Genomic DNA, 24,021 nt, shown 5'->3' on the forward strand with positions numbered 1-24,021 from the left:
GTGACATACCCTTTTCTGGTGGTATGAGAGAATGTCTCTTAGGATTATGGACTCACAGTGACAGGATAGCCTCAGTGATACAATTCTGGGAGGTACATGTCGGGTATCAATAAACGGTGTTTTTTTGTTTTGGTTTTGTAATACAATCACACTTCTCAATAAATCTATCTCTCTCAATAAATTCCTCACAGATTTAGTTAGCCATAGTCAGAGTCTATAGGGACAACTGAAGACGAAAGAAAAGACCATTTGTCCTCACATTTGCTCTGGAAACTGGTGTGTGTTCAGTGTCCCAGTCACTGAACTCTGTGTGTGTGTGTGTGTGTGTGTGTGTGTGTGTGTGTGCGTGTGTGTGTGTGATAGAAACCAGTCGCTGCCCCTTTGAATAGAATTGTCACTGATTACTGGTATTTATTATAATTAGCCCCCATTCATGTCGCCAATGGAAGCTTTTAAAAGGAATATAATGGTGTTTTATTGAATCACCATGTCCCTTTCCTTCCTCTTGACTGCCGCACACAAATCTCCTCTGTGTGAATAAAAAGGGGTTTTGCTTAAACATCTATTGTACTGATTTAACAGAGAGGATCTCCATCCTGCTGTGACCTAACCCTGTGCATGTTTCAGTTGGCCATTCTGTATTAAATGACCTCAGAAACATGAGGTTAACCACTGCCTTTGACAATAGATCAGTGTAATGGTTTATTTTATTTTGTTTGGAGATATAACCTTGCTGGGGAATTGCACACAACCACCAGATCATAACAGAGGGTGCAGCAGTGCAAAGTAGCACGACCTGTACAATGTAGTTATTTTTTGTTTGCTTTTCATTTGTGTTGCTGTCTTGAGTGTTAGACGGTTATTTTTGCTGGTTGTTTGACGGACAGTTAAGGCCTTAAACAAGCACCTTTGATCTGATAACAGCCCAGGTCCGCTCTATCGCTGGCTCAGAGTTAGCCTCTTTCTAGACCATCTATACTATTCTACAACTTGTCTCAGAAAATGAGGAAACAAAGTAGTGTCTTTGCTGTCTTGATATTGTATTAGCACTGAGAATATATTGTCCATTAATTCAGTATGAGCCCTTCTCAGCTGTCAAAAGTGTCTCTCTTTTCTAGATAGATGTTATAGTTTGCTATTAAGTTGTTATCAATCCCTTTATTTTTCTTCTCCTCGCCATCTTATTTTGAATTATGCCTGTCAGATTTTTTACTGCCTTTCACAAACACAACACATTCCCTGTAGACAGGGGGTGTTAGATCTGGCACCTCAAAAACCCCAAGACTCACTCACTCAGGAGAGATGTGCTTTAAATACCTATTTGAAAGAGGAGAGGAGAGACGATAGTCTTCTTACACATTTATCCTACTGCACTTAGCAAGCCTGAAAGCATCCATAAATAATGGTGCTCCTGTTTCCTGTTGGTTATCAGTGCTGGAAAATTAGCTTTTAAAATGCAGTTTGAAATCCATTTGGGTGATTGATGGGTGACGGCGCTAATAAATTTTGCCACTTTCTAGGAGGCCGGCTCACAGCCATTCTTTATGCTTGTCATGAAGCCAGACACATTTGACGTGGAAAATAAGGGAGTCAAGAGCCAGTCCTGCTTAATAAAGAATGCCATTGGATGGACAATTTGTTGTTGTTTCAGAGACAATACAGAAAACTAGCTTCAATTAATGATCTCAAAGCAGAAACAGTGTGATATTACCTACTGGAGTTTAAGGTCTGCCATCTACGATAATGTAGGGACCAGACTCTATTGCTCATTTCTGCAGTGTATTGAATGCAGACACACACATGTGCATATGAGTGCAAAGCCCAATTTTACTAGATGGTTTTTTAGTAGAAATATGGGTGAGAAGCAGTGGAAACATCTTGCTTATTCCTTATCACCCACCCTGCTTTTTGGACATGGACGTGCTGCTTGGTGGCTGGGTGCCACTTGAGAAGTGTCCTTGTAGCTGTGTATGTGTGTGTGTGTGTGTGTGTGTGTGTGTGAGCTCAGTAGTCTCCAGCTGTGGATCTCCCTTGGGTGTTCAGTCCTCCTGAGCTCTTCTGGACCACCCTGAGAGAGTGAGAGGAGGTTCCTTCAGCACGGCACTTTGGCACAGTCCAAATCCGGTGGAGCACTGACCACATGGTCTAGAATATCACAGGTCCCACTCAAACACCAGAACACCACATCCAAACTGAAAACACATGCAAAGGAGGGAACAAGGGGAAGAGAAATCAAAATGTTAACATCCAACACATCTTGGTTAATCAATCATTGTAACTTGGGGTTCGGTTTTTTGTTGCGCATTTGATTCCTGTTAAAGACAAATGAAAATATTTTTGGCTTCTGCTGAAGTTGTTGTACAGAAATGATTATCTTTAAGCTGACCAAATCAAATGCATCAAATGCATTTAATACTGTTAAAAGGAAATCTTCAAAGTGGCGGATTTATCCCCCACTGGCATCTGCTGTCTATTTGTACTGAGAATTAGGGGACATAATCTTCAGCGGTAATCGCCCAGTTGCCTACAGTGGATTTACATTTTTCACACTGTGTAATCTTGCGTTTACAATATCATTTACGTGGGTTTCTCCTTTCCACCCACTGACATCTCTCTTTTCCTCAGCTAAGCTTTGAGGGAGATTGACAGGGGACAAGCTCAAGGCGTTCGGTGTTGCTTTGCATACAGCAGCTCACGATACTTTGTGCATACCGCTCGCACACGTGCACATGAATGCGCGCACATACACACACACACACACACACTGTTTTGATTGATATTTAACTGAAACTGAGCTCTTGTCGCTGTCAAAGCCTAGCTAAGTCTCCTGAGCCTCTTGATTTCTGACATTTGTAGATATTATATTCATAGAACAAGGAGGCTGTATTTTGTGATGTGATCCCTCTGTAACACTTTAATCTGTTTAGACTGCTTCAATATTATGGCAGCGAAAGGGGCAGAAACCATACAATGAAATGTGCTGCTGCCTGCCAAGTACTTACTGTATCCTACACACAGGGAAAAATCTCTACTTGGATTTGGATACACAGTACTAGGTCCAAGGTATTGTTGGAGCATGGGACGGCTGACTGTTTCTAGTTTTAACTCGTGTAAAAAAATGCGGAGGTAAAGACAACAAGAGCGCAAAGACTTCTGTCAGGAAATACTAGATGTGCTTTATGTTTGTGTAATAAATAGCAATAAAACTGCTGTCCGCATTGGTTTAACTGTGTTCATTATAAAACCAGGGGCATTGGAGAGTTCTGCTCCCATTCACAGATAGCTGTGGAAGTTGGAAAAAAAAATGAAACAGAACGACTCTGTATTTCCTCACATTTGGCTGAGAATGAAAATGAACCACGCGCCAGAGTGATGTGATCACCTCTTACCATACTGTCATCTGTGCACCAATTACTTTAATCATCACTCTCCTCTTACGTATTCCTCTGCCCAATTCAGAGTAAATTAGCAGCAATACTTTTTTTCGCTGCATTTCCCTCTCAAGGAAGCACAAAGGCTTTGAAATATCTCCAGCTAGTGCACACTTGGAATGAGCAGCACTTAGTAACCTGATGCTAGTCCTGGCGCTTAATGGTTTGCATTAGCTGCAAGCAATAAAATTATCCCAGGTCCTCACTAATGTTGGAATAATCATTTACAAAGATGGTTACCACATGCTGGAACTGTTTTCTTCTTTTTCTCCTTTTTTACGACCCTAATTCGCTGTTATTAATAATGAATAAAAATGCAATTTTCTGTTGGGTTGCTCCAGGGCCTTGGGAATCATTTCAATGAATATTTCAGCACATTATTTTAATCATGGCTCCACATATGCAGGGGGGGGGTTGTTTTATAGGCTCATGCCTCAACCGCCCCAAGACCCCAGATCATTAAACCCCACGCTGTCTGCGTTGAGGTTCCTACCTTTGATTTACAAGACTTGTTAAAAAACATTGTAAAAAAGGAGGCAAGCTGTGCCATTTATACTTGTAATTTGATGCTGTATTTGTTAATGGGAGTGCCTGTGATTTATGTGTGCAGCGGCTGCTGCTGCTCCCTGCTGCTCTGATGCTACAGGCCTTAGTGGATCGAGCATTACTGGGCCTCCGCAGAGCATGCCACTAGTCAACCTAATAAATCTGCTATCTGTGGCCTGATTTTTCTCCCCGAGATGCTGTCCCATGATAAGGCAGCGGCTGCTGTAATCAGACCATCACTAAGGGGTGTGTGCACTGTCTAACCCTCCTGTCTTCCTGTCTCTCCCCTCGCAGTCAGCTGCACGACTTCTGGCGTCTCGACTACTGGGAGGACGACCTGCGCAGGAGGCGGAGATTTGTCAGGAACGCCTTTGGCTCCACCCATTTGGACATCACATGCAAGTCACTGCAAGACTATGGTGAGTGTGCCCTTTCATAGTGGAATCATTTTTACACATATCGATGATGCCATGTCTCTATATGGCTCTTGAGAATCATTATCACTCATTTATTAGGTATGTAGAGAATCAATGTTGACACTAAAGCATTATAGATATGTAAGTAGCGCACTAACGTCAGTCCAGGCCTAATGCTGTTGGTGCATATCGCTTAGCTGAGAGAGGTTCATTGTCATTTTTATAGGCAACATATTTATGGACCCTGTCAATTGAACATGACACTTCCATTTTATTGCACTTTTTTATTTCCACCCCCACACATAGTTAATAGCAAATTGGATCTCCCCCTTTATTGTTTTGCTCTCTTTGTCTGAAACTTTTCTTATTGACCCAGACGATCTTGTAGTGTTGCCCACCACCTTGTGTCAATTTTGCCTTATGTCACGCAACACCGACTTTTAAAAGGAAGCAGCTCAATACTATTAAACACCCTTGGTCCTTCTCTCCTGCCTGTAATTGAATAGCAGAGCAAATGTATTAAAGGGAACAGGGGCAAAATGATTGATTCTGAAATCCTACCTTTTCTCATCCTAATAAAGAAGCACTTTCTTTACTTTATTGAAAACAGAAAACAAGCAGTGCATTATGTTCAGTTGAGTTCAGATGTATATTTGGTAATGGTCGATATTGAATTTGCACCGTATATATACTAACTTGTTGTGCGTGTTTGTAGACTTTCAGCAACACAGTCATGATGGTCACACTGTGCGCTGAACTCATGTGTGTCTCAGTGTTGGAGCTACTGAGGCTGACCGTTGGCTGGGTTCAGGATGTCATCTGGCTGCCTTCAGCTCTAGCTGTGCCATGGCTGCTGTGTGAAGATCATGGCAGGCTTGTAGATAAACACATGCCAGCTGCTGTCTTGGCTGCAGGTGGTCCATATATGAGACACACATGCAATAATTGCACCGTCTGCTTCAAATTTTCTGGTGGTTCCATTATTTTTAACCATAAGCAAATTTTGGGGGTTCTTTGTGAGGAGGGGATAATTCTGTTGGGAGGATTCAGGGAAACTAATGTTATAGCCTTAGCACGTCTGTAGGTTGCTTATCAATATTAAAGGGCCATTATGTAATTTATGACTTTTATCGATCTCTATTGGTGACCAAGGAACTGCAACAACATTGACAGGTCTCTGGCACAGCCTAGGTTAGCCTGTAACTGACAAAAACAATAAAGTCACATTTTCACAATAGAAGGAGGAAGCTAGTTAAGTAGAGCAGAGTTCCAACAGAAACATCTATAGTGAAGAGGTAATATTTCATGATGCACAATTATACTGCTTATTTTCTTTGTTGGCTTGAGAATGAAATGTGTCGCAACATTGGTCACTCGCTCGTAGCACCGTCCTCCATCATTGAAATCTAGCAATCTCAACACCTGGCGGAGTTATTATGAATCATTAGTATTGATCAACAACCCTATCAAACCCCTCACAGATATATTATCGTCACTTTGTGCAATGTTACAGTAAAATCTTACTTAAGGCACCTTTAAAGCTGCGCTAGGCAACTTTGCACATTGGCGGCTCTAAATGGCAGCGAGAGGTAACTGTTTCACTTTTTTTGTTTGAATTTACCCAGAAATCATGTAACATGTCAGTAAACTGCACACAGCACGCTCATGTTTACCAACTCAGGTGTGATCGATTATAGACCAAGGGATATCAAAGGGACAAAAGAGGCAAAGATCTAATATTGGTGAGTCCAACTGTCTCTGGATGGAGCGCTCACTTGCTGCTGTTTAGGAGACAGTTTGTATTTCAGTTTTGATTTGTCACTTACTGTGGGCGGAGAAGTGTACAGTTCATACCCCAACACCAGAATTTAATTTGGGCAAATATGGTGAATCTAGGGGTTCTCTAGGGGTTAGGCTGGGTGGGACATTACTTTGTGATTTAGGCCGATAAGATGAGTGTATTTCCAGTGTTTCCTCTGTATTCATTTAGCAGCGGTGCCCCACCACAGCAAGGAAATTACCATCACTGCTAGAGAAAATGTGAAATAAAAATTAGCATTGTAATTTAGTCTTACTATCATCTAACACTAACATTTGTGCAGTCCAAATGTTTTAGAAGTACGTTTTTATTATGATTAAAACACATTTTTAGCGCTACAACCTCAACTTCAAACATAACTTAGACCCGACAGATATGGGACAAAGTGGTATTATTCCCCCAAGCGCCACAGCTGCATAAAATTACAGAGGAAACATTGATTTCTATATTAAAGTCTTGCCTAGTGCAGCTTTAGCGACAGATGTTACAAATGTCTTCAGGTGGGTTCTCACACACACAAATGCATGATATGTGATTCAGTCCATCAAATCACTAGAAAACCCTTTTGCGTTATCAATTTTATCTCCATTGATTGGCCATTGGTGTCTCAGCGTAGTTGATTGAAGACTTGTTGAAGTCCCGCTGCCTTGTGGTGGTTGTAATGAGAGGAATAATGTATAAGCTTGTCAAGTGAAAGGGATCGCCTGTGGTCAGACGGTCCTCCTACTCTCCCAGAGAGGTGAGCTGCACTTTCAGGCTTATTCCAGCAGGCTTTGATGTGGTTTGCAGAGCGCATGCAGGCCGTGTTTTTTATGAGTTGAAATGAGAGGGATCTTTTTGTTCTTTCTCAGAGCTTCGGTAGATTTCGGTGGCAGTGACAGTTGGCAGTGTGTTTTGAATGTACCTTGACAGTTTGTGTTTTTTATGGTTGTTCACTTGTAATTAGGATGAAGTATGGTATTAAAGATAAGACCTGTCATTAGCAGATAACCCCAGTGCAGAGGGTAAGAGGTTGGATATCTATTAGTCGCAACATCCAAACTTTGTTTTTGAGATTTGACAGGAGCTCTATTGAACTTATTACTGTGAGCAGCTTGCCGGCTGCATAGGCATCAGAGTAGAAAAACAAAAAGGCCTGTTTGAGTTGGCCCTTGAGAGTCATTATTAAAGCTTTAGAGTCTGGGACTATTGGTGGAACAGTGGGTTGTCCAAATTGAATGCACAGTTCCTGGTTTGACAGCAGGATATGACAATATATGCTCAGGCACCATCTTGAGTTTGAAGAGGGCAGACTTACACTGTTCTGCTCAGAGTAAATGTCAGTCTTACGAGCTCACTTGGGGAAAATGAAAGCAAGCAGGAAAGAACCAAATCATTTCTTTTTCACAAAGAACATTTCAGTGAGTGAGTGGCCGACACAGTTTTTGACAGCGTCTGAGAGTTTGGCTTCCGTGTTTTCTCTGAAATATTAAATAGAAATAAGATTTTTGCTGTCTAAGTGAGGTTTCTTTTGTTTTGTTTTGATAATTGAACTATCTCAACCATAGTAAGTGTAGGAGAATGTGTGAGAGTGTGTATGCGAGGATGATTGAAGCTGCCGATAGCTGATATTTTGTCATATTTGACATTGAAAAATTCCCCCCTCCAAAAAAGTAATTCAGTATTTCCCCCAGTATTTTATACATGGCAGGGTGGAAAAACCTCTGAAACAGCATTTAGATCATCATGAGACACTAAAACTCACCCCACCTATTCAATGGCAGGGATCTTCTGGGACACATTGGGCCTTTAAATGAAGAATTAATTTACAGAAAACATTATTGATAAAAAAAATAATGAATTAATGAAATGTGCAAAGGTTTTACAGACTATTTTTATGTAGCTGTGGTCAGGGAGGAAGAAGAGGAGGTGGATGACATTGACTGGCAAATATCCGATATGTAATAAAAGTCCAATATCAGCCTCGGCCTAAAACTTAGTGATCACCTGTGAAGGGAGGTTAAACTCTTGCCTTAAACTCTGCCTCTCTGTCTATTAGCAGCATTGACAGCTTAGCCAGCACTTTTCTGTTTCTGCCCTCTGCCTGTAATAACCTACGCTGCTACAGCCCGGCCCGGCCCGGCCCAGAGTATATTGTTAGGTGATTGGAATTGGGCAAGCATGAAATGGAAGTCACGTTAATATTGATCCAAGTGTTTAACGGGGTGTTTTACCTCCGGGTGTCCTTGCTGTCTCATTTTCAGGTGAGCGGCTCCTCTCAGACCCTGCTGCACTGTGATTGCCCTGGGCGGAGATCTTTACTGCTCGCCACTGCAGGAGAGACACCGACCCCATAATACGCCGCCCCGTTATGTGATATTAGCCATCTCCTGCTTTATAATCGATGATATTAAACGGAGACAAATGACACATCAAAGGAGGGGGGGAGCGGGGGGGTTTACTGACATGCAAATGCGCACTCTTGAGTGTAGCCTATTTTGCTTTCATCAAATATGCGATGTGCTCAAGAACGCTTTTGTGCAGTATCTAATGTTCAGCTCCAGATGTGGGGATTATTAGACACTGCTGTTAATGTTTTGATGGGGAGAAGATGACGTTGTTTGTAACCTCCGGCGGCACAGTAGACACGCACTGCACATCCAGGATATTGAATAAAGATTACTCTAAGAGGAAGCGCCTGCACAGTGTAACCCCCCCACACCCCCACCCTCCCTACATCAAAGTTATAATGTTTACTTTAACAGTCTCAAAATACATACTCTGCAAAACGGATGGCTTGCATCACAGGAAGTACGAAGCTGTCATTTTCTTTTCTTTTTTTTTTTTGGTCCCCATTTCATCTTTCAATACATGGTAAATAAAAGTAATGAGACAGAGGGCAGAGCTGCATCTCCCCCAGCGGTAATGCAATCCCATGGACTGGACTTTTTCTATCCATGTGGAATGTGGAACCCGTTGGGGAGAGGGAGCGTAGGAGGGCAGGAGCGGGATCTGCAAGTCTGGGAAAACGGAAGAGATATATTTGAAGCGTTGTGTAGAGCCAGCATCATATGGATGTTGGAATGATCGCACAAAATGCTGATATACAGTATAAGAGACTGTAGTAAGTAGGCTATGGAACTACGGCTTGTAGTAATGCTTGTCGTCTCTGTAGATCTGACAGAGGGAGAGGTAAAGGAGAATAATTCAACAAAGGGTCTAGAGTCCAAAATTATTGCAAACGCTTTAAGCTCCTTGTGCAGTTTTGGGTTTTGGGGGGTCTGGATAGATGTGTGTCTTCTGCCATATCCACAGTGATTGGTTGACAAAAAATTCAGCCATCTCTGCAAGAACCATGCATTTGCCATTTTGCAGCAGTCTTGCATCGTTCTGATCACACCATAGAGACTTCATGAGAACGTCTAAAAAGGAGCAGAGTACGTTGAGGTATTTTTGTGTTTTATTTATAGTTGTGTATATTGAATTACCCCAAAGTATTTGTGAGATCGGCTTTTTTTTTTCTTCCTCCTGAAGAGAAGTACACATACGAGTTAGTTGGAGCCTAAGTAAAACATTATGTCGTGGATTTCTTTTTAAGGAGTGGCGGTGAAGTGGTTGAGGCAGGGTGTATAATACATAGGAGACCTAGAAAAACACATGCTCCCTGACTCTACTGAGGCTATAAAAATGAAAGGCCCATGCCACAAAATTCCCCAGCGTTCTTGCAATATATGAAACATGGACCCTTGGCAACAATATTGTAGTTGATTCAACAGTCTTTTAAAAGCCTTTCAACTCTTATCTATTCCATATTGAATAGTGAAACTACTGAACGCTGAAATATTTCCAGAGCGGGGGGCCGTTCTCTTAGATTATAAAGTTTATTTGACCAGAGCTTTAGCTTGTTCACAAAAGCATACATCTACTTTATTTCATCACCCTGCGACTTTAAGGAAAATGTCATCATTCCTGTGTTTTATGTGAAACAGAGAAAAGAATGCCGCGCATGTTCATTCTCTTTGGAAGTCATTCAGTTATGTAACTCAACTTTCCTTTTGTTACGTTAAAAAAAGATCCCATACCATATTTAACTCTGCAAGTATCAAAGCGAATAATTGGATGCTGTTTTGCTGTGTGATGTCGTGTCAGAGGCTGGGCTCAGCAGCTCTGTGTCTAAGTAGTATCTCGTCACCATGTGAGATTATGAAACAAGTGGGACAAAGGCAGTATGACAGTTACGACAGACAGACATTTAATTTCAATGCTGGTCGTCGCCATTGGCATCCCTAGCAATTTTGTTGATAATTTATTATTTCTTCAGTCATTATTTGAAGGTGAGTTGGTGAAATTTAAAACAATATCTGACCCTCTGATTTTCAACCTTGTATATATAACAAAAGAAATATAGAATTTTAGTTAAAAATATGTCAGCGAGTTTGTCAAATGGCCAGAACAGAAATTGTTTCTTAGATATTTATTTTTATCCTTGTATCAAGTCCCATCATTTCATCCCAATGGGCTCTCAGTCTCACAGCAGATTCTAAGTCATAAAATGGGAGTTGGTATGATGATTTCTTTAATTTCCATGTTCTACATTATCAAAGAAGTCCACAAATGTTACCCGACCTATTTTTTAAATGGTAGACATTGTAGATTTTTTGATGTGTGTCCTGGCAAAATTTTCCATACTGGATAATCAGCAAATTTGCTTGAGGAACTGATCAGGACCATGGATCCTTGTTCCAGTTGAACCCCCTGTGAGGGGCGCCCCCCCATCAGTCATGGCTGCCAGGTCCTCATCAGCCTCCAGTGGGGCCCTGAAACCTCTACAGTACACTTTACTCAGTGTAGATGGTCCACTCCTAGGCAGAGTTTCAACTCAGTGATTGAGCAAGTGGACCCATGAGGACGGTGATCAGTGGCCTCTGCTGGCACCGTTCCTGAGAGCTGAAGGGCTGGAGAGCAGGCATGTAATGAAGCTGCTGGGATTCTTCTACAGACCTTGCAAGGCCAAAGGCAATGGCTTTCGATTGAAAGTCTGGCTTCATAAGGTAAATGAGATCAATGGTCCCTGGTCTAGCACCATAATACAACAAGACCTAGGCCAAATCTCTTGATCTATGGGCTCCATTAGTATACATTTTATTGTACTTCAAGTCAATATTGGATCAATGAATGTAATTTCTTTTTTAGATTTTAGAGATTTGATTCAACATGTTCAGCTGATAATAAACTAAGAAAAATGTTACAATTTTTAATTATTTTGCTTGGTAGTTTTGCAATTTTCTGGTTCCTCTTAGTTATCATATATGATAACAGAATATCAATATTCTCAAGCTTATTTGATTTAGTATCATCCTCTTGATCAGGTGATCTGCTGAGGATACATTGAGCTTTTTTTTAAGGATAACATAAGCTTTCCAGATGAGTATGGCATATCACTAGAATTAAAACCAGTTACACCTAAAAAACCAAACAAACAAACACACACATTATGTACTAAACTAAGAATGTTTAACCCTTCAGGCGGTGAAGGTTGGATGTCCACACAGCATCAGTCCCAGGATTCACTCAGCTCTCTAGATTTTAATTTTAGGTCACTCTCACATGAGTTATGGCAGATATGAAACGGGTCATTCTGTTTCTTGTTTAGCCACACAGCGGTCAAGGTGAACACTCGAAAAAACCTTCCTAACGAGTCTGCCTCGACACCGCCGCACCGCAAGCCCTTTAATACTGATAAATGGCGACGCTTTTCACAGCCGCACTTTAATACAAGAACATCTCTGAGCCAATGGGCTATCACTCACGAGAAGATAGCTTTCCATGTCAGCACATTTTCTCCTTCATGTCATAGCTCTTCATTTCTGATTATTTATAACCATATTACTGTTTCTGTGATAACTAAATTGCAGTGTGGGCAAAGTGGCTTGCTTGGCTGATCCTCCACCTCCCACCGCTGCCCCCCACAGTTCTCGTATTGATGCTGGTCATTTGCGTGAGGAAATCAGCGTGGTTTATTTGGTCTGTTCCCCACTGTGGTCTCTCTGCCCAGACTTGCCAATCAGAATGTCAGCTCTTCTGCTCAGCTTTCCCTCATTTACTCGGAGCATAATGATGGTTTACAGAATTACAGTTTTAAGTTTCACTCGCTTCGCTTTGATCTGCGACCGCGGCCCGGCTTTTGCCTTTAACATCACACAGAATTCATTTCCGAAACGCTCAGACTTCTTCCCTCCATCTGATGAAAGCACTCCAGATATGAGACAGAGCAGGAAGCAGACTTTTTTCACGGTAGCAGTGTTGACAACAGTCAAATGTGACCTCTCCGAGACAAGGTACATGCTTCTCAGGGGAGGGAGAGGTGAATTAAGAGCTGCGCTGAAAGGAAACATGTCAGATGGGTGTCAGCCACCTCCCATTTCTTGATATGTGTTCTTCATTTGGTACACACAAGAGTTTCTGGTCTAGGTTCTCATAGATCGGACTTCAGAAAGACAAATTCACATAACGTCGAGAGCGGTCGTGTGGCAGGCATATGTGGGAGATGGATTGATTTAAGCTGATAAATATGCCATGAGCCGTCTTTCTATGCAGGATGTATGGACACATTCTTCTCGATGAGTGTGCTGCACTGTAGCCATATGATAAAGCCCTGGTGTAAGCAGCATCTTAATTGTGCTGCCTGTTCAGTCTCCCTCTTGTCAAGTCTCCAAAAGCGGCAAATGATTTCTCTAATCGACTATGAGCTGGAGATGTTTCCCCCGACAGTGCTGCTGGTCTTTCAAGACAACAAATAGTGTTTCGGTGTTGACCTTGTCTAAAAATAAAAGCTGAAACACCTCCTGATGTTCAATCGCACGAAATGTAATCAGTGAACCAATGTGTTACCCTGACATTCTTCTTTCATACGCTATTGCAGTCTACATTATTAATGAGCACCTCATATCAAGCTTAACCTACGTATCATTGGGCATTTCATGAAGAGATTGTCCGCGCTGTAATTCTCCTGTTTATAGTTTGCCAGATGTTGTGATGTGCTTTTGGTGACGCTATGAAAACCAGATTCCCCTTTGTGTGCGCTTGTGCACATGCACAGACAGTCGCGATCTTAACCAGGTTTTGGGTCGACACATGTAAACTCGGTTAGAATAATCCAGGTAAGCTCATATTCCGATTGGGAGAAACGTGGTTAAGATGCCAGATTTACTCCGTTACTCCAGGGTTTCTGTGGCATTTAAACATCTTCCTCCTTTACTTTTGCACAGCCTTGTGGGTACATTTTTATGTCAACAAAAAACATGGCAGTAAGCAGAACTTAAAGGGTGTAAATAGCAGCCTAACTTTTTTTGTGAGCGGACCGTTCTATCTGTGAGTGGGACATCGCAGATAGAACAGAAATATCCTGTTAATTGGTTTCTTCATGGAAACAGCGATACTCAGTGGCTGGGTATCAAAGGTGCATGTAAACAGCTTAACCCGAATAAGACCTTTACCGGGGTACGGCCAATTGCCGGGTTACTCCGTGCATGTAAACGTAGCCTACTGATATCAATCTGACCTTTAGGGTTCAGAGTGACGTATTCACCCTCTTCCCCACATTTCTTTCCTCCAGGCACAGAGGAGGATGAGGCGGTCAAGTCCAGGAAGGCCTTCCGCAGCCAAGCCGTGGCCAACCAGAACCCAGAAACTGAGCTGATGCTGGAGGGAGACGACGATGCTGCCAGCCTGCTGCAGGAGAAGGAGATGGACAACCTGGGTGGTAAGTCAGTACGCCAACACCTCCATTAACCTCAGCTCAGCATCACTTCTGCTATCGGACTAGCGCTTGTCTTTTATCTGCCTTCTTCCAGTGGGATAGTTGCAGCTATGTGAAATGAACTGTTTGGATCAATGCAATAGCCTCCAACTCACCCTCTGGCTGCAGTGCATTTGTATGAGGAAGATTTAAGATATTTAGTGAGATATTTAGTAGTAAGTATGGTAAGTGTGGTCGTAGTAAGTATGGAAGTGTCATACTTTAAGGCAATAGTACCTAAATCTGCAGTACATCTTACCTCAATTCTTCCATGCTTTGACACAAAAATACAATCTAAATCTCTCAAATATGTGACTCAGACAGAAAAATGGGCTGTTTATGTTATTAAATCAAATTATTTCAGTTGCGATACCAGATCTCTTTGCAAGGCAGACCAGGTCATGAAGACGGCATCATGTGTGAAGTTTCAGCCAAAGTTTCAGCCTATAAGAATAACAAGCGTTTGCACAATGCAGCTCATGTTGAGTAAAGGGTTGGAGTTAACATCTTTGTCTCTCTGTTTTCATCTGGACAGTATTGCCTAAGTTTGCCAGCTACATATTGTTTCTGTTTGATAAGTGTCCGTTTCTGTTTTGTTTTGGATCTCCTCAGCACGGTTCCTTCCTCAAGTGTTTATTTCCAGAGGCAAGTCTTCTCGAGTTAAACTAACACCGGAAAGATGATCAATCCACATATGTCACAACTATATGACATATTATAGATGGCTCAAGCAATCATTGATTAAACTGATGTGAGGCAATGCTTGGTGACACTTTACTTTACAATGGCCTTATTTAACCTGTGTTTTATCTGAAAGGTATTGTAAGTACACAATACTACTGTTTAAGTAGTTGATTAAAATCTCCCTAATGCCTAATGTATCTTATAGGGTGTAATAACACAATCTAACCATAATTTGTATACATTTAATGGGTGTGCTTGAACCCTTATAAATACATTATATAGTAGCGAGATTATCATTGAATACTAACAGAGCATGTTTTGTACTTGTAATACAATTCAATTAACGTAGGTTAATACACTGAAATAAGGCCATAGTAAAGTGTCACTCAATGTATCCAAACTAACCTAGCAAAGAAACCAATTAACACAATTCTTTTTACACAATCGTGCAATAATGCTGATTAAAAATGATTAAAACACTAGATATCGAAGATCTAATGCATCAAATAATTATTTTGAATCAATCCTCCAATAAATATACACCACATGCAGAAACACACACACACACACATACACACACACACACACACATGCAGAAATACAGCAACTTAACTAATTTCAACAGTTCAACACATATTTTGGTAAAAGACATTATTTTAGTTAATCACACTCTCTAAACAGTGTAATTTTAAATACAGTCCATTCCATGGCTTGATATCTGAATGATGGGGAAACATATTATATAGGCGTTATATAAAGGCTAAAAAATGGCATTGAACTTGTTATAGTTTATAGGGAACCTGGAAAGGATGTCGGTAAGGCCGTTATAAAAGTGTATTTTCCATCAGTGCGAGGGTGTGAGGACATGGATGTGAAGGGAGAACAGACATCAAATTAATTACGCTGCAATTAAACTCACTAATACTGATTCTCTGTACACTGGACCACCATTAAGAGATTAATTAGCCCTTACCAGCTGGGGAAAGAGAAATAAAATGTTAAACCTTTATTAACAATTGATTTATTTGACTTATTGCAATCATTATTATTTGTTTTTTTTGTCCAATATCCCAGCCCAGCTTTAATACTTTATTTTCCTGACACAATCCAGTCAGTGGTGCAGCTTATAGTGCCAGGGGGAGGGTTGCCCAAATCCAATTTTACCAGCATCATGCTGTGTGTGTGAGCCAGACTATCAAGTCAGAACTGAACTGCTTTAGAAGTAACTGCCATGGCTTTAAAAGGTAAGTTAGCCAGAGTTCACTCAGGTTTTGAGTGTAGATCAAGAATGCTGGACTGCTCACTGGTCAATAAAGCTGCCCTTTACTTGCACCTCATGCAAACAATTGGTGTTTGAAATAAGCAGAGTCCCTTATTGGTTTTGTGCTTCGATGATTCAAGGTTTTTACTAGAATATAATACTCAGCGCTGGCAGCCATCATAAATTCCAAAAACATTTCCTATGCTCCAATAACAAAGATAATGAAGCAGCAAATGGAGTGAGAGAAACTTTAATAGCAGTTTCTCATCTGTCATGGTGAGAGGCCATCAGTTAGGACTGTTGTCGCTGGATGTTGTGTAGTGTATTTATTTATCTTAATTGTCTTGGAAAGCACTTTGTAGCAAGTGCTATATAAATAAAGTTTGTTATTGTCTAGTTTACGGGGGAATATAATAGAATTTCAGCCTTCATATGTTTTGTTTTATGTTATTGGCTAGTTCAGATGTAAATGAACACCCACTGCTACCTCCGACATAAAAAAAACATTTTCAGCTCTCAAACTAAGTCTCACATTCACATTGTTCATTTTGATGGCCTCTCATATTAGAGTGTTCTCTATTGTTCCTGTTTTCAGAGAATTTACTGAAGCTTACTGGACTGCTCTAGTACACAAGAATAACAAAATTTAACTGATATTGATATTTTGTTAATGGTACTGCAGGAATGATCTAATGTTATGGACTTTGTTACAACTTTTCGCAAGTAAATTATTGTCGGCGTGCAGGGCGGCCTGATGCTTTAAACTGTCTTGTAACTGGAAAGTCACAGGTTTTATCCCCAAATCCTTCCAGTTGACATCTTTAACGTTACCAAAGTTTTTTAATCATAACACTAAACCAGTACCTTGCCATGTATGTATGCATCTGAAAGGGACATGCTGGTGCAGATTCCTAAATACAATGTATGTAATAAGATGATTGAACACTCTAAATTCCAAAACATCTTCATAAGAAACTTGCTTTTATAGCCATGCTTTCATTACCAATTACCATGGCTTAGTAGATGAGGCTCAGGCTGAACCAGGGCACAGATAAGCAGTGAAATCCTCTGTAAGATCGCAGAGATGAATCTCAGGGGAGGGGACTAGCCCCACACCCCCTCCACCCCTCCCACCCTCCCAGGGCCAGCAGGCTGCCAAACACTCCATGTCACCCAATCTCCTTGTCAGTCAGATGAACCCTGCACTGCCCAATCAAAAGAGCAAGGCAAGGGCCAAAACACAAGCTGAAACAATATGTAGTCTGCTCTGAGAACCAATAATGACCTTGCACAAAGCAGAAATCATGAGCTGAAATCTTCCTGATACATTTGTGGTATTATTTGGAATTATAAGCCAAACGATAAATATGGGCATCGACTTTGAAGAATAAGTGCAGGGACTTACAAATCTCTATTTTCTTTTATGGTGAATCATAGTTGAGTTCATATTTTTACCAATAGGGGAGCTCCTTCACAGTGTAAGATTTGGGTAAGGCTGTTACCAGGATGTACTGTCTGTGCTCGCTCTGTATCTAATCTCAGGCATGACCAGTCTTAATGAGAGATCTGGGACTCGATCCCTGTCAACAACAGAGCTCCTCCTGCCAACCGCCGGGTCAATGCCTGCTGCTGCTGCCAAAGGGGTGGTGCTTGCACTCAGGCCCAGGCAGTTGTGGTTACCGAACCCATGATTAGTTTTGCTCCCCCACAAACATTGGAAATGCTGTCTGTGCTTGCACTGGCATCAAATGAGCCTTTTTTGCCTGCTCACATTGTAACCTAAATCTAGTAAAATAGAAACTAAAGATGAGCATGTGCGAGGGAAGAGAAGGGAGGAGACTGAGCCTCGCTAGGCATTTCTCACGTCAAACAAGCGTCCGTTGATTTGACTGTTCTGCCGGCCGACCAAAGCAGTGTTAGTACACTCTGAAGTGTGGTTTCAGCAGCCACAACCATTTTGTTTAAATTTAACCTCTATGTATCCAGGTTAGTCCCATTCACAAATACTGATCTCTTTTCCAAGGAAGACCTGACCAATACAGAAGCAACATGTTTAGTTAGAGAGAGTAAAACTAATAAAATATTTCATAATAAGTAATAGATAAGCTCACAAAAAGTGAGAAGGAATGAAGGAGACATTGGGTTAGAGAGAGATACAGCAAGAGAGAGAGAGAGAGAGAGAGAACTGCTTTTTAAGTAACTGGTTTCTCAAGTTTCCAATCTTTCTGCTACATGATCTACATGGTCTACATGATTACAAAATTGCTTGATATGAACAGGATATGGGTGATATCAAAAGCAAAATGTAAACAACAGTGCAAAATTTGATGCTAAAAATCTCTTGTTCCCTCTGTCTTTTGAATAGTCAAATGATAAAGATGGCGGTTTGTATGCTATAGCCTTACCAAATAGCCTGTTTAATTAGAATATAATTTTTTAAGCTTTGATGCATTACAGCAAACGGATGTTCGTCCAGGGATGGCACCATGCTTCTTTCAAAACAGTGAAAAAAATTTGCTTTGTCATCTTAATTACAAAATTTCCCAGAATGCTTTGTGCTTCCGTGAGGCAGTGCTGCAGTGACTCAAAGAAACAACCAGGAACCGGGGCTTCAAATACTCAGCATACAGTTGATGCTAATGGCTGCAGCTGCGTGTGTGTGTGTGTGTCTGTGTCTGTGTCTGTATCTGTGTCTGTGTGTGTGGCTGCTAGTGTAACTGAGCATGTACACGTTTGCAAGTGAATGATAGTGCTCAGGTGTGCAAGTAGCAGCACCCACTATACTTATTTCTCTGAAAATACACTTATTGTACAATATAATTCACTCTGCCTAATTAACACAGCAATCCAATGGATGGATTGTGGGTAATAACACACCCATCTCTCCAGCAGCTCCTCCTCAACTCCCCTTACACCAAAAATGATACTTTTCATCACTTCATTAAATAGGCCTGTCATTTGACAAATATTTGCATTTTCATAATAAAAAAAAAAAACTAGACCGAACAGCTGTATTCTAAGCTTAGATATTAGCCTATAGCAGTCATCCTGTGTAACTTGCCCATAATTTCATTATTCTCCTGTAAACATTTTAATGCCATAGCCTAATTATGGCAGGATCCCTGAGGGGATTACTGCTTAATCCTCTTCCTCCCCATGAGCGGTGGATGCTGTGGCTTAATGCTGCAGGCTAGTGTCTTTCTCTGTGCGTGGCCCTCGAGGCCACAACACAATTGGTGCTTTAGTCCTAAAAGTGTTATTCTTTCTGGGAGGTGGACGGGGCTTGTAATTTAGGGGCTCCAGTGGACATAAAGCCAAACACCTTTTATTGTAGGTCAAACTATTTATGCTGCAAAGAGGGTCGCTGGGCCTTTAATACTTAAGTCTAAACAATACTACGAATAACAACAACTATAATAATAATGACAATAATTAGAATAATAATTTTTCGATTATAGATAGGGGTACAAGCGCTTTACACATGCAGTGAACCGTTTCTTATTGCCATGTACTTGCACATTTTATTTCCCTTTTCTCTTTCTTTTTCTTTTTTTTTTAACATACCGTAAACGTCATTTCAAATGCAATAAATCAGACTGAGGTTATTGCATTTATTTACTCTCCATATGAAGCTTGTAAGCAACGTGTAACGACCGAGCTGATACCATCAGCAGATAGGATCACCGTTAATGGAACCGAGCAACGCTGAGGAAAAAAGCCAGGCAGAGCGGTTTGACTGTTCAGCCTGCAAGAGCGATGAAGGGGCGCTGTGGGAATTGAGACCAAAAATCCACTTGTATTCCTGTAACACTACCGGGCATAATTGGCTAAGGAACGTAGATTAAGATTGATGAGACATTAAAGTGGCTCTTTGGAGTTTACAGGATCGATAAATATCCTGATTTCGAGAGCTTTCGTTTGAGGAGAGACAAATCACTGTAACGGCGCTCTACAGCGACACTGATCTCAGAACATGGAGGATGAAGGAGAGGAGAGAGGGAGGGGAGGAGACTGAAATAAAGATGTGATCACCATCAGCTGACCAGGGTCAGAAACCCACCGTAAATGCCAGACAATTATTTGGGGTTCAAAGCAAGCTTATAGTTTTATTGTTTTCCAGCAAGTCTTAATGTATAGGAGAGGATAAAGCTACGTAAAAAGCAATTTACCCACCATTTATTTTTATTTGCGGAGTCGAGTTTATCCACCTTTTAAGGCAGATGTGAATCTTCATAATGTAAATTCATAGTTTACATCATATTATACTTTCAAACTGATGTATGTTATATGAGGATAAGGTCTTTTAGCGAAAATAAGCATGGATTAGTGTGGTTTTCTTGAAAATATAATTGATTTTTGTTTATATTGGTGGCTGTTTGCCTTACAGGATGATCACCGACTGGAGCTCAGTTTGCACCTTTTTATTTACCACTACATCACCGGTGTTACAAATCCATAGGTCCTATATGTTCCGCTGACCCCTGCATCTATTTATAGGCCTAATGAACACACTGGATCTATAGGCTGCGGCTTATAACGGTCGGCGAGTGCAATACAGAAAGAAAAAGGCGTTCACACGGCTTCGCTGTGTCGGTTAATTAATTATGAAGACATTTTATTGTGCAATATTTGACTTAATGACTCGGTATAATTTTCATATCCCCCTAATGTTCATTTTTTTCACTTGTAGCTGCATGGATGCCGCCTCGACACTGCAGGCCTAAAATAGCACCATAGTGTCCCCTATGATGATAATCTGTTTTACAGGATGCACCTCAACCTCGCATTATCTGACGAGACTATCTCCAAATTGTTTGATTTAAAAAAAAAAATGTTTTAGCGTTTTGGTGTCCCATATATTTTTGCAGGCCCAGTGGTCCTGAGCACCCCGGCCCAGCTTGTCGCCCCGGTCCTGGTGGCGCGAGGCACTCTGTCCATCACCACCACCGAGATCTATTTCGAGGTGGATGAGGATGAGCCCGCCTTCAAAAGGGTCGACGCAAAGGTAAGCAACCTGGAAACAAGTTTTCATTCAAAGTTTTAAAGCGGACAGTTATAGGATTCCTATTTTGTGCACACGTTCAGTCACTCCCCGCAACACTAGATGCATAGAGGCCGCCATTTATTAACATTTCACTACACTTTCAAGACGTAATTGTTTATATATAATGGACGTAAGGAGATTTGCATTGATGATGTTTAGAATTTGCGTTTTTTCAGCAAGATGAGCATGTTATTACAGAGTTGTGTGCAAACATCTCTGACCTTAGTCTGCCTTGCTTGTTGGCCTGATTAAATGACGGGCGTTTTTTTATATGCACAGTTTTGTTAAATCGTGGTAAACCACTGATGTTTTCTATTAAAGTGCTTTTTTTATGATTATTATTTTTATTTTATAGCCCACATTATGCCTGCTTTAATTCCACTCATTTATAACGTCCCCTTAGGCCTGCCCATGCAGGCTTATAGGGGTGATAGTTTATCCATTGAGTGATGCCAAGTTAGCTGGTAGTTCACCCACTGTTAAATTAGGCTACACGCATGTTTTTACTGCACCATGGTTTTGGCTTTACAAAAATTCAAACCGGCTGGTAGGGGTTGTTGCAGATCTGTCCTGCTCAAAATGTAATCTATGAAATTTTCTGATTTGTGTTTTTTCTCACAGACTCATATTTAGGCTAACTCACTCATTTACATTGATCAGCGCGTTAATACAGGAGCCACAGAGCCATCAGTAATTGAAGATTTCACCATATTATTAGTGCACGTCATTAGGCCTGCTCCACTATTGTCAAAAACACATTTAATAAAACCATAATGGGACACAAATATAAAACAGCTTGTTTTATTAGCTCTTTAAATTAAATCAAAGACAGAAATTAAAAAATCAGATCACAGATGTTATAATCCAGTGTATTTCAAGTGCATTTTTTTTTCAATTAGACTGTAATATATATACTATATATATTTTATTTTCATTTTTTTTTATCACGTAGGCCTAAGCAAGGTATAGAAAAACAACAACAAAAAATGTTCGAGTACTTTAAATAATAATTCAAGTAAATTTATGGAATGTTTTAAATGTAACAAATGTTGTAGGCCTACCATCAAAATGTAAACTTTCAAAATTAGAAAATGTCCATTGAAAACAGATGAATCAGACTACCACTGATGCAAGTATAAATTAATAACTTTTCTACCAGATAAAAAAAGAATTTCAGGAGTAGATTTAAACAGGTGGGATCCTATTTACGTGTCACAGAACAACATTCACAATTTCAGACCACTGGAATCACAATCTATGAATGTATTTACAGTATAAAATGTACAGATGTGTTTATTTTTTTTTTCAAGGCTTGTCACGGGGCTTTATTTTAAAGCATTTAAGGAAATGAAGGATTTAGGCAACCGTGTGGTACGGAAAGAAAAGACACCACTGTTAAGAGTGGCCCTCTTGATTAATGATAGCCAATAATTTAAATTTGCTCCTAAATATTGACACCGCCAAAAAAGGGGGGGGATAATGATAAATTAAACTGTCATAAAAATCACCTTGGAATAGGCTTGGCCAAAACATATTCAACAACAGAGGACAGTCACATTTCACAAGACTTTGAAAATAGCTTGGCAATTATTTTTCTGTCCGTGTAGGAGCTCATTAGGCCTCTTTACCACCATATTTAAGACGAGGTGAACTAACACATTTTTTACCTCAGAGTTTCTCCAAGCTTTTGGGGTTGGTCAGTATTTCTCTTGCCAGTCGCCAAGTCTGTTTGGCTGCGTTCTCTAGAGCCGAATGAGGTTTTCCTTGAAACAGGTCTAAATTGGGCAGGAAATAATGCGGGCACCTTCTGCACTGCAAACATGAAATAAGCTGCAATAGTATCCCGTTCAAGCGATCGCCGAGGCAGTTCTCATCCCAGTCCGACTCCCTGGGATGCTTCTCACACTCGTAGGAAACCAAAGTTTTCATGTGATAGTTGTTCAGAGGCTGTCCGGGTAGTTCAAGGTGACGGTCGCGTAATGTTTTGAGGACTGACAGGCATTTCTTCCTGCATCCTCCCAGGAGGAGTCGGTTCTCGGCCTCGGCGAATTGCAAGACCCAGGCGTCGCTCTCTGCAGAGCTCTGCTTGCCGTTCAGCGAGTAGCACTCTTTGGATAAAAGATTGAAACCCTCTGCTTTGACTTCTGCCACCCGGTTAGGTCCCGGCCAGGGGATATGAGGGAGAGGCCAGTGCGCGGCGCTTCGTGGCCATATCCCAGTGCACTTGAAAGCCGGCGTGATTTGCACCACATATCTGTCTCTAATGCGTAACTTCACCTCACTTGTGTCAGCGACCATTTTGACAACATCTCTATAGCTGCATTTATCCACCGCCTGCGCCACCAACGTCTGAAATCTCGAGCGGATCTTGCGTGCCGAGAGGTAACCGGAGGCTGTGATGAATTCAACCCAGAGAGACATGCTTCTCTTGCGGCCATCGCTGAGCTTGAGCACGGCGCAGCCCGGGAGAGAGCCGTCATCCACAAAGTTGAATACTCCCATCTGATTTAGATAGAGCACAACCTCGAACTCGGTCGGTGATATGACCTCCAGTCCCTCGAAACGGTTCTCCATTTCGCTCAGGGAGCTGATGAAGCGCGGCTCCTGCACCTCGACCTCCTTCAGGACATCCGATACCACCTTGCACACCTCCCGGATGGTCTTGGAGATGGCTGCTTTTCGAGACTGGCATTTCTCGTTGTAGTATTTGTTGAGGTGGTACACCAACTTTGCCTGGGCGGCTATCATATTAGGGCAGAGATCCGGGTTGTACACCGGAGTCTCGCAATAAGCCGAGGGATCCAACGCGGCTGTTTGTACGGGAGCCAATTTTAGAGAAGAAAGAAAGCTATTTAAAAAGAAAAAATATGTCTATTTAAAAGACAACTATTCCTAGCTGTGCTCAGAGCACATGCGTAATAATCATATCATAATAATATCACAGCTGTTATACCATAAACTGTGTTGAAGTGCTCGAAGCAAGTCCTTGAAATGATCAGGATAGCCTGATTAAAAGTCCATTTCAGCCTTGTGAGGTTCAGTA

At 41.2% G+C, this 24,021-nt stretch overlaps 2 protein-coding genes across 9 annotated transcripts in view; one reads left to right on the forward strand and one right to left on the reverse strand.

Annotated features, from left to right (window-relative positions):
• Positions 1-24,021, forward strand: part of nbeab (neurobeachin b) — a 209,622-nt gene that overhangs the window by 127,596 nt on the left and 58,005 nt on the right. For 5 of the 8 annotated variants that reach the window (XM_078284010.1, XM_078284013.1, XM_078284011.1 and 2 more), the window contains 3 exons: positions 4,272-4,396; positions 13,807-13,953; positions 20,803-20,939. In XM_078284010.1, the coding sequence (XP_078140136.1) occupies positions 4,272-4,396; positions 13,807-13,953; positions 20,803-20,939 (409 nt within the window). Of the gene's footprint in view, positions 1-4,247; positions 4,397-5,466; positions 5,470-13,806; positions 13,954-14,601; positions 14,635-20,802; positions 20,940-24,021 lie in introns of all 8 variants that reach the window. The other 3 variants (XM_078284008.1, XM_078284012.1, XM_078284009.1) reach the window with 3 other exon arrangements.
• On the reverse strand, positions 21,973-23,794 carry mab21l1 (mab-21-like 1). The gene has a single exon (XM_071927345.1). The coding sequence runs from the start codon at positions 23,724-23,726 to the stop codon at positions 22,647-22,649; it is 1,080 nt and encodes a 359-aa protein (XP_071783446.1). The 5' UTR covers positions 23,727-23,794; the 3' UTR covers positions 21,973-22,646.

This window comes from Centroberyx gerrardi, chromosome 6 (assembly GCF_048128805.1).
Source record: "Centroberyx gerrardi isolate f3 chromosome 6, fCenGer3.hap1.cur.20231027, whole genome shotgun sequence".
Lineage (NCBI taxonomy): Eukaryota > Metazoa > Chordata > Actinopteri > Beryciformes > Berycidae > Centroberyx > Centroberyx gerrardi.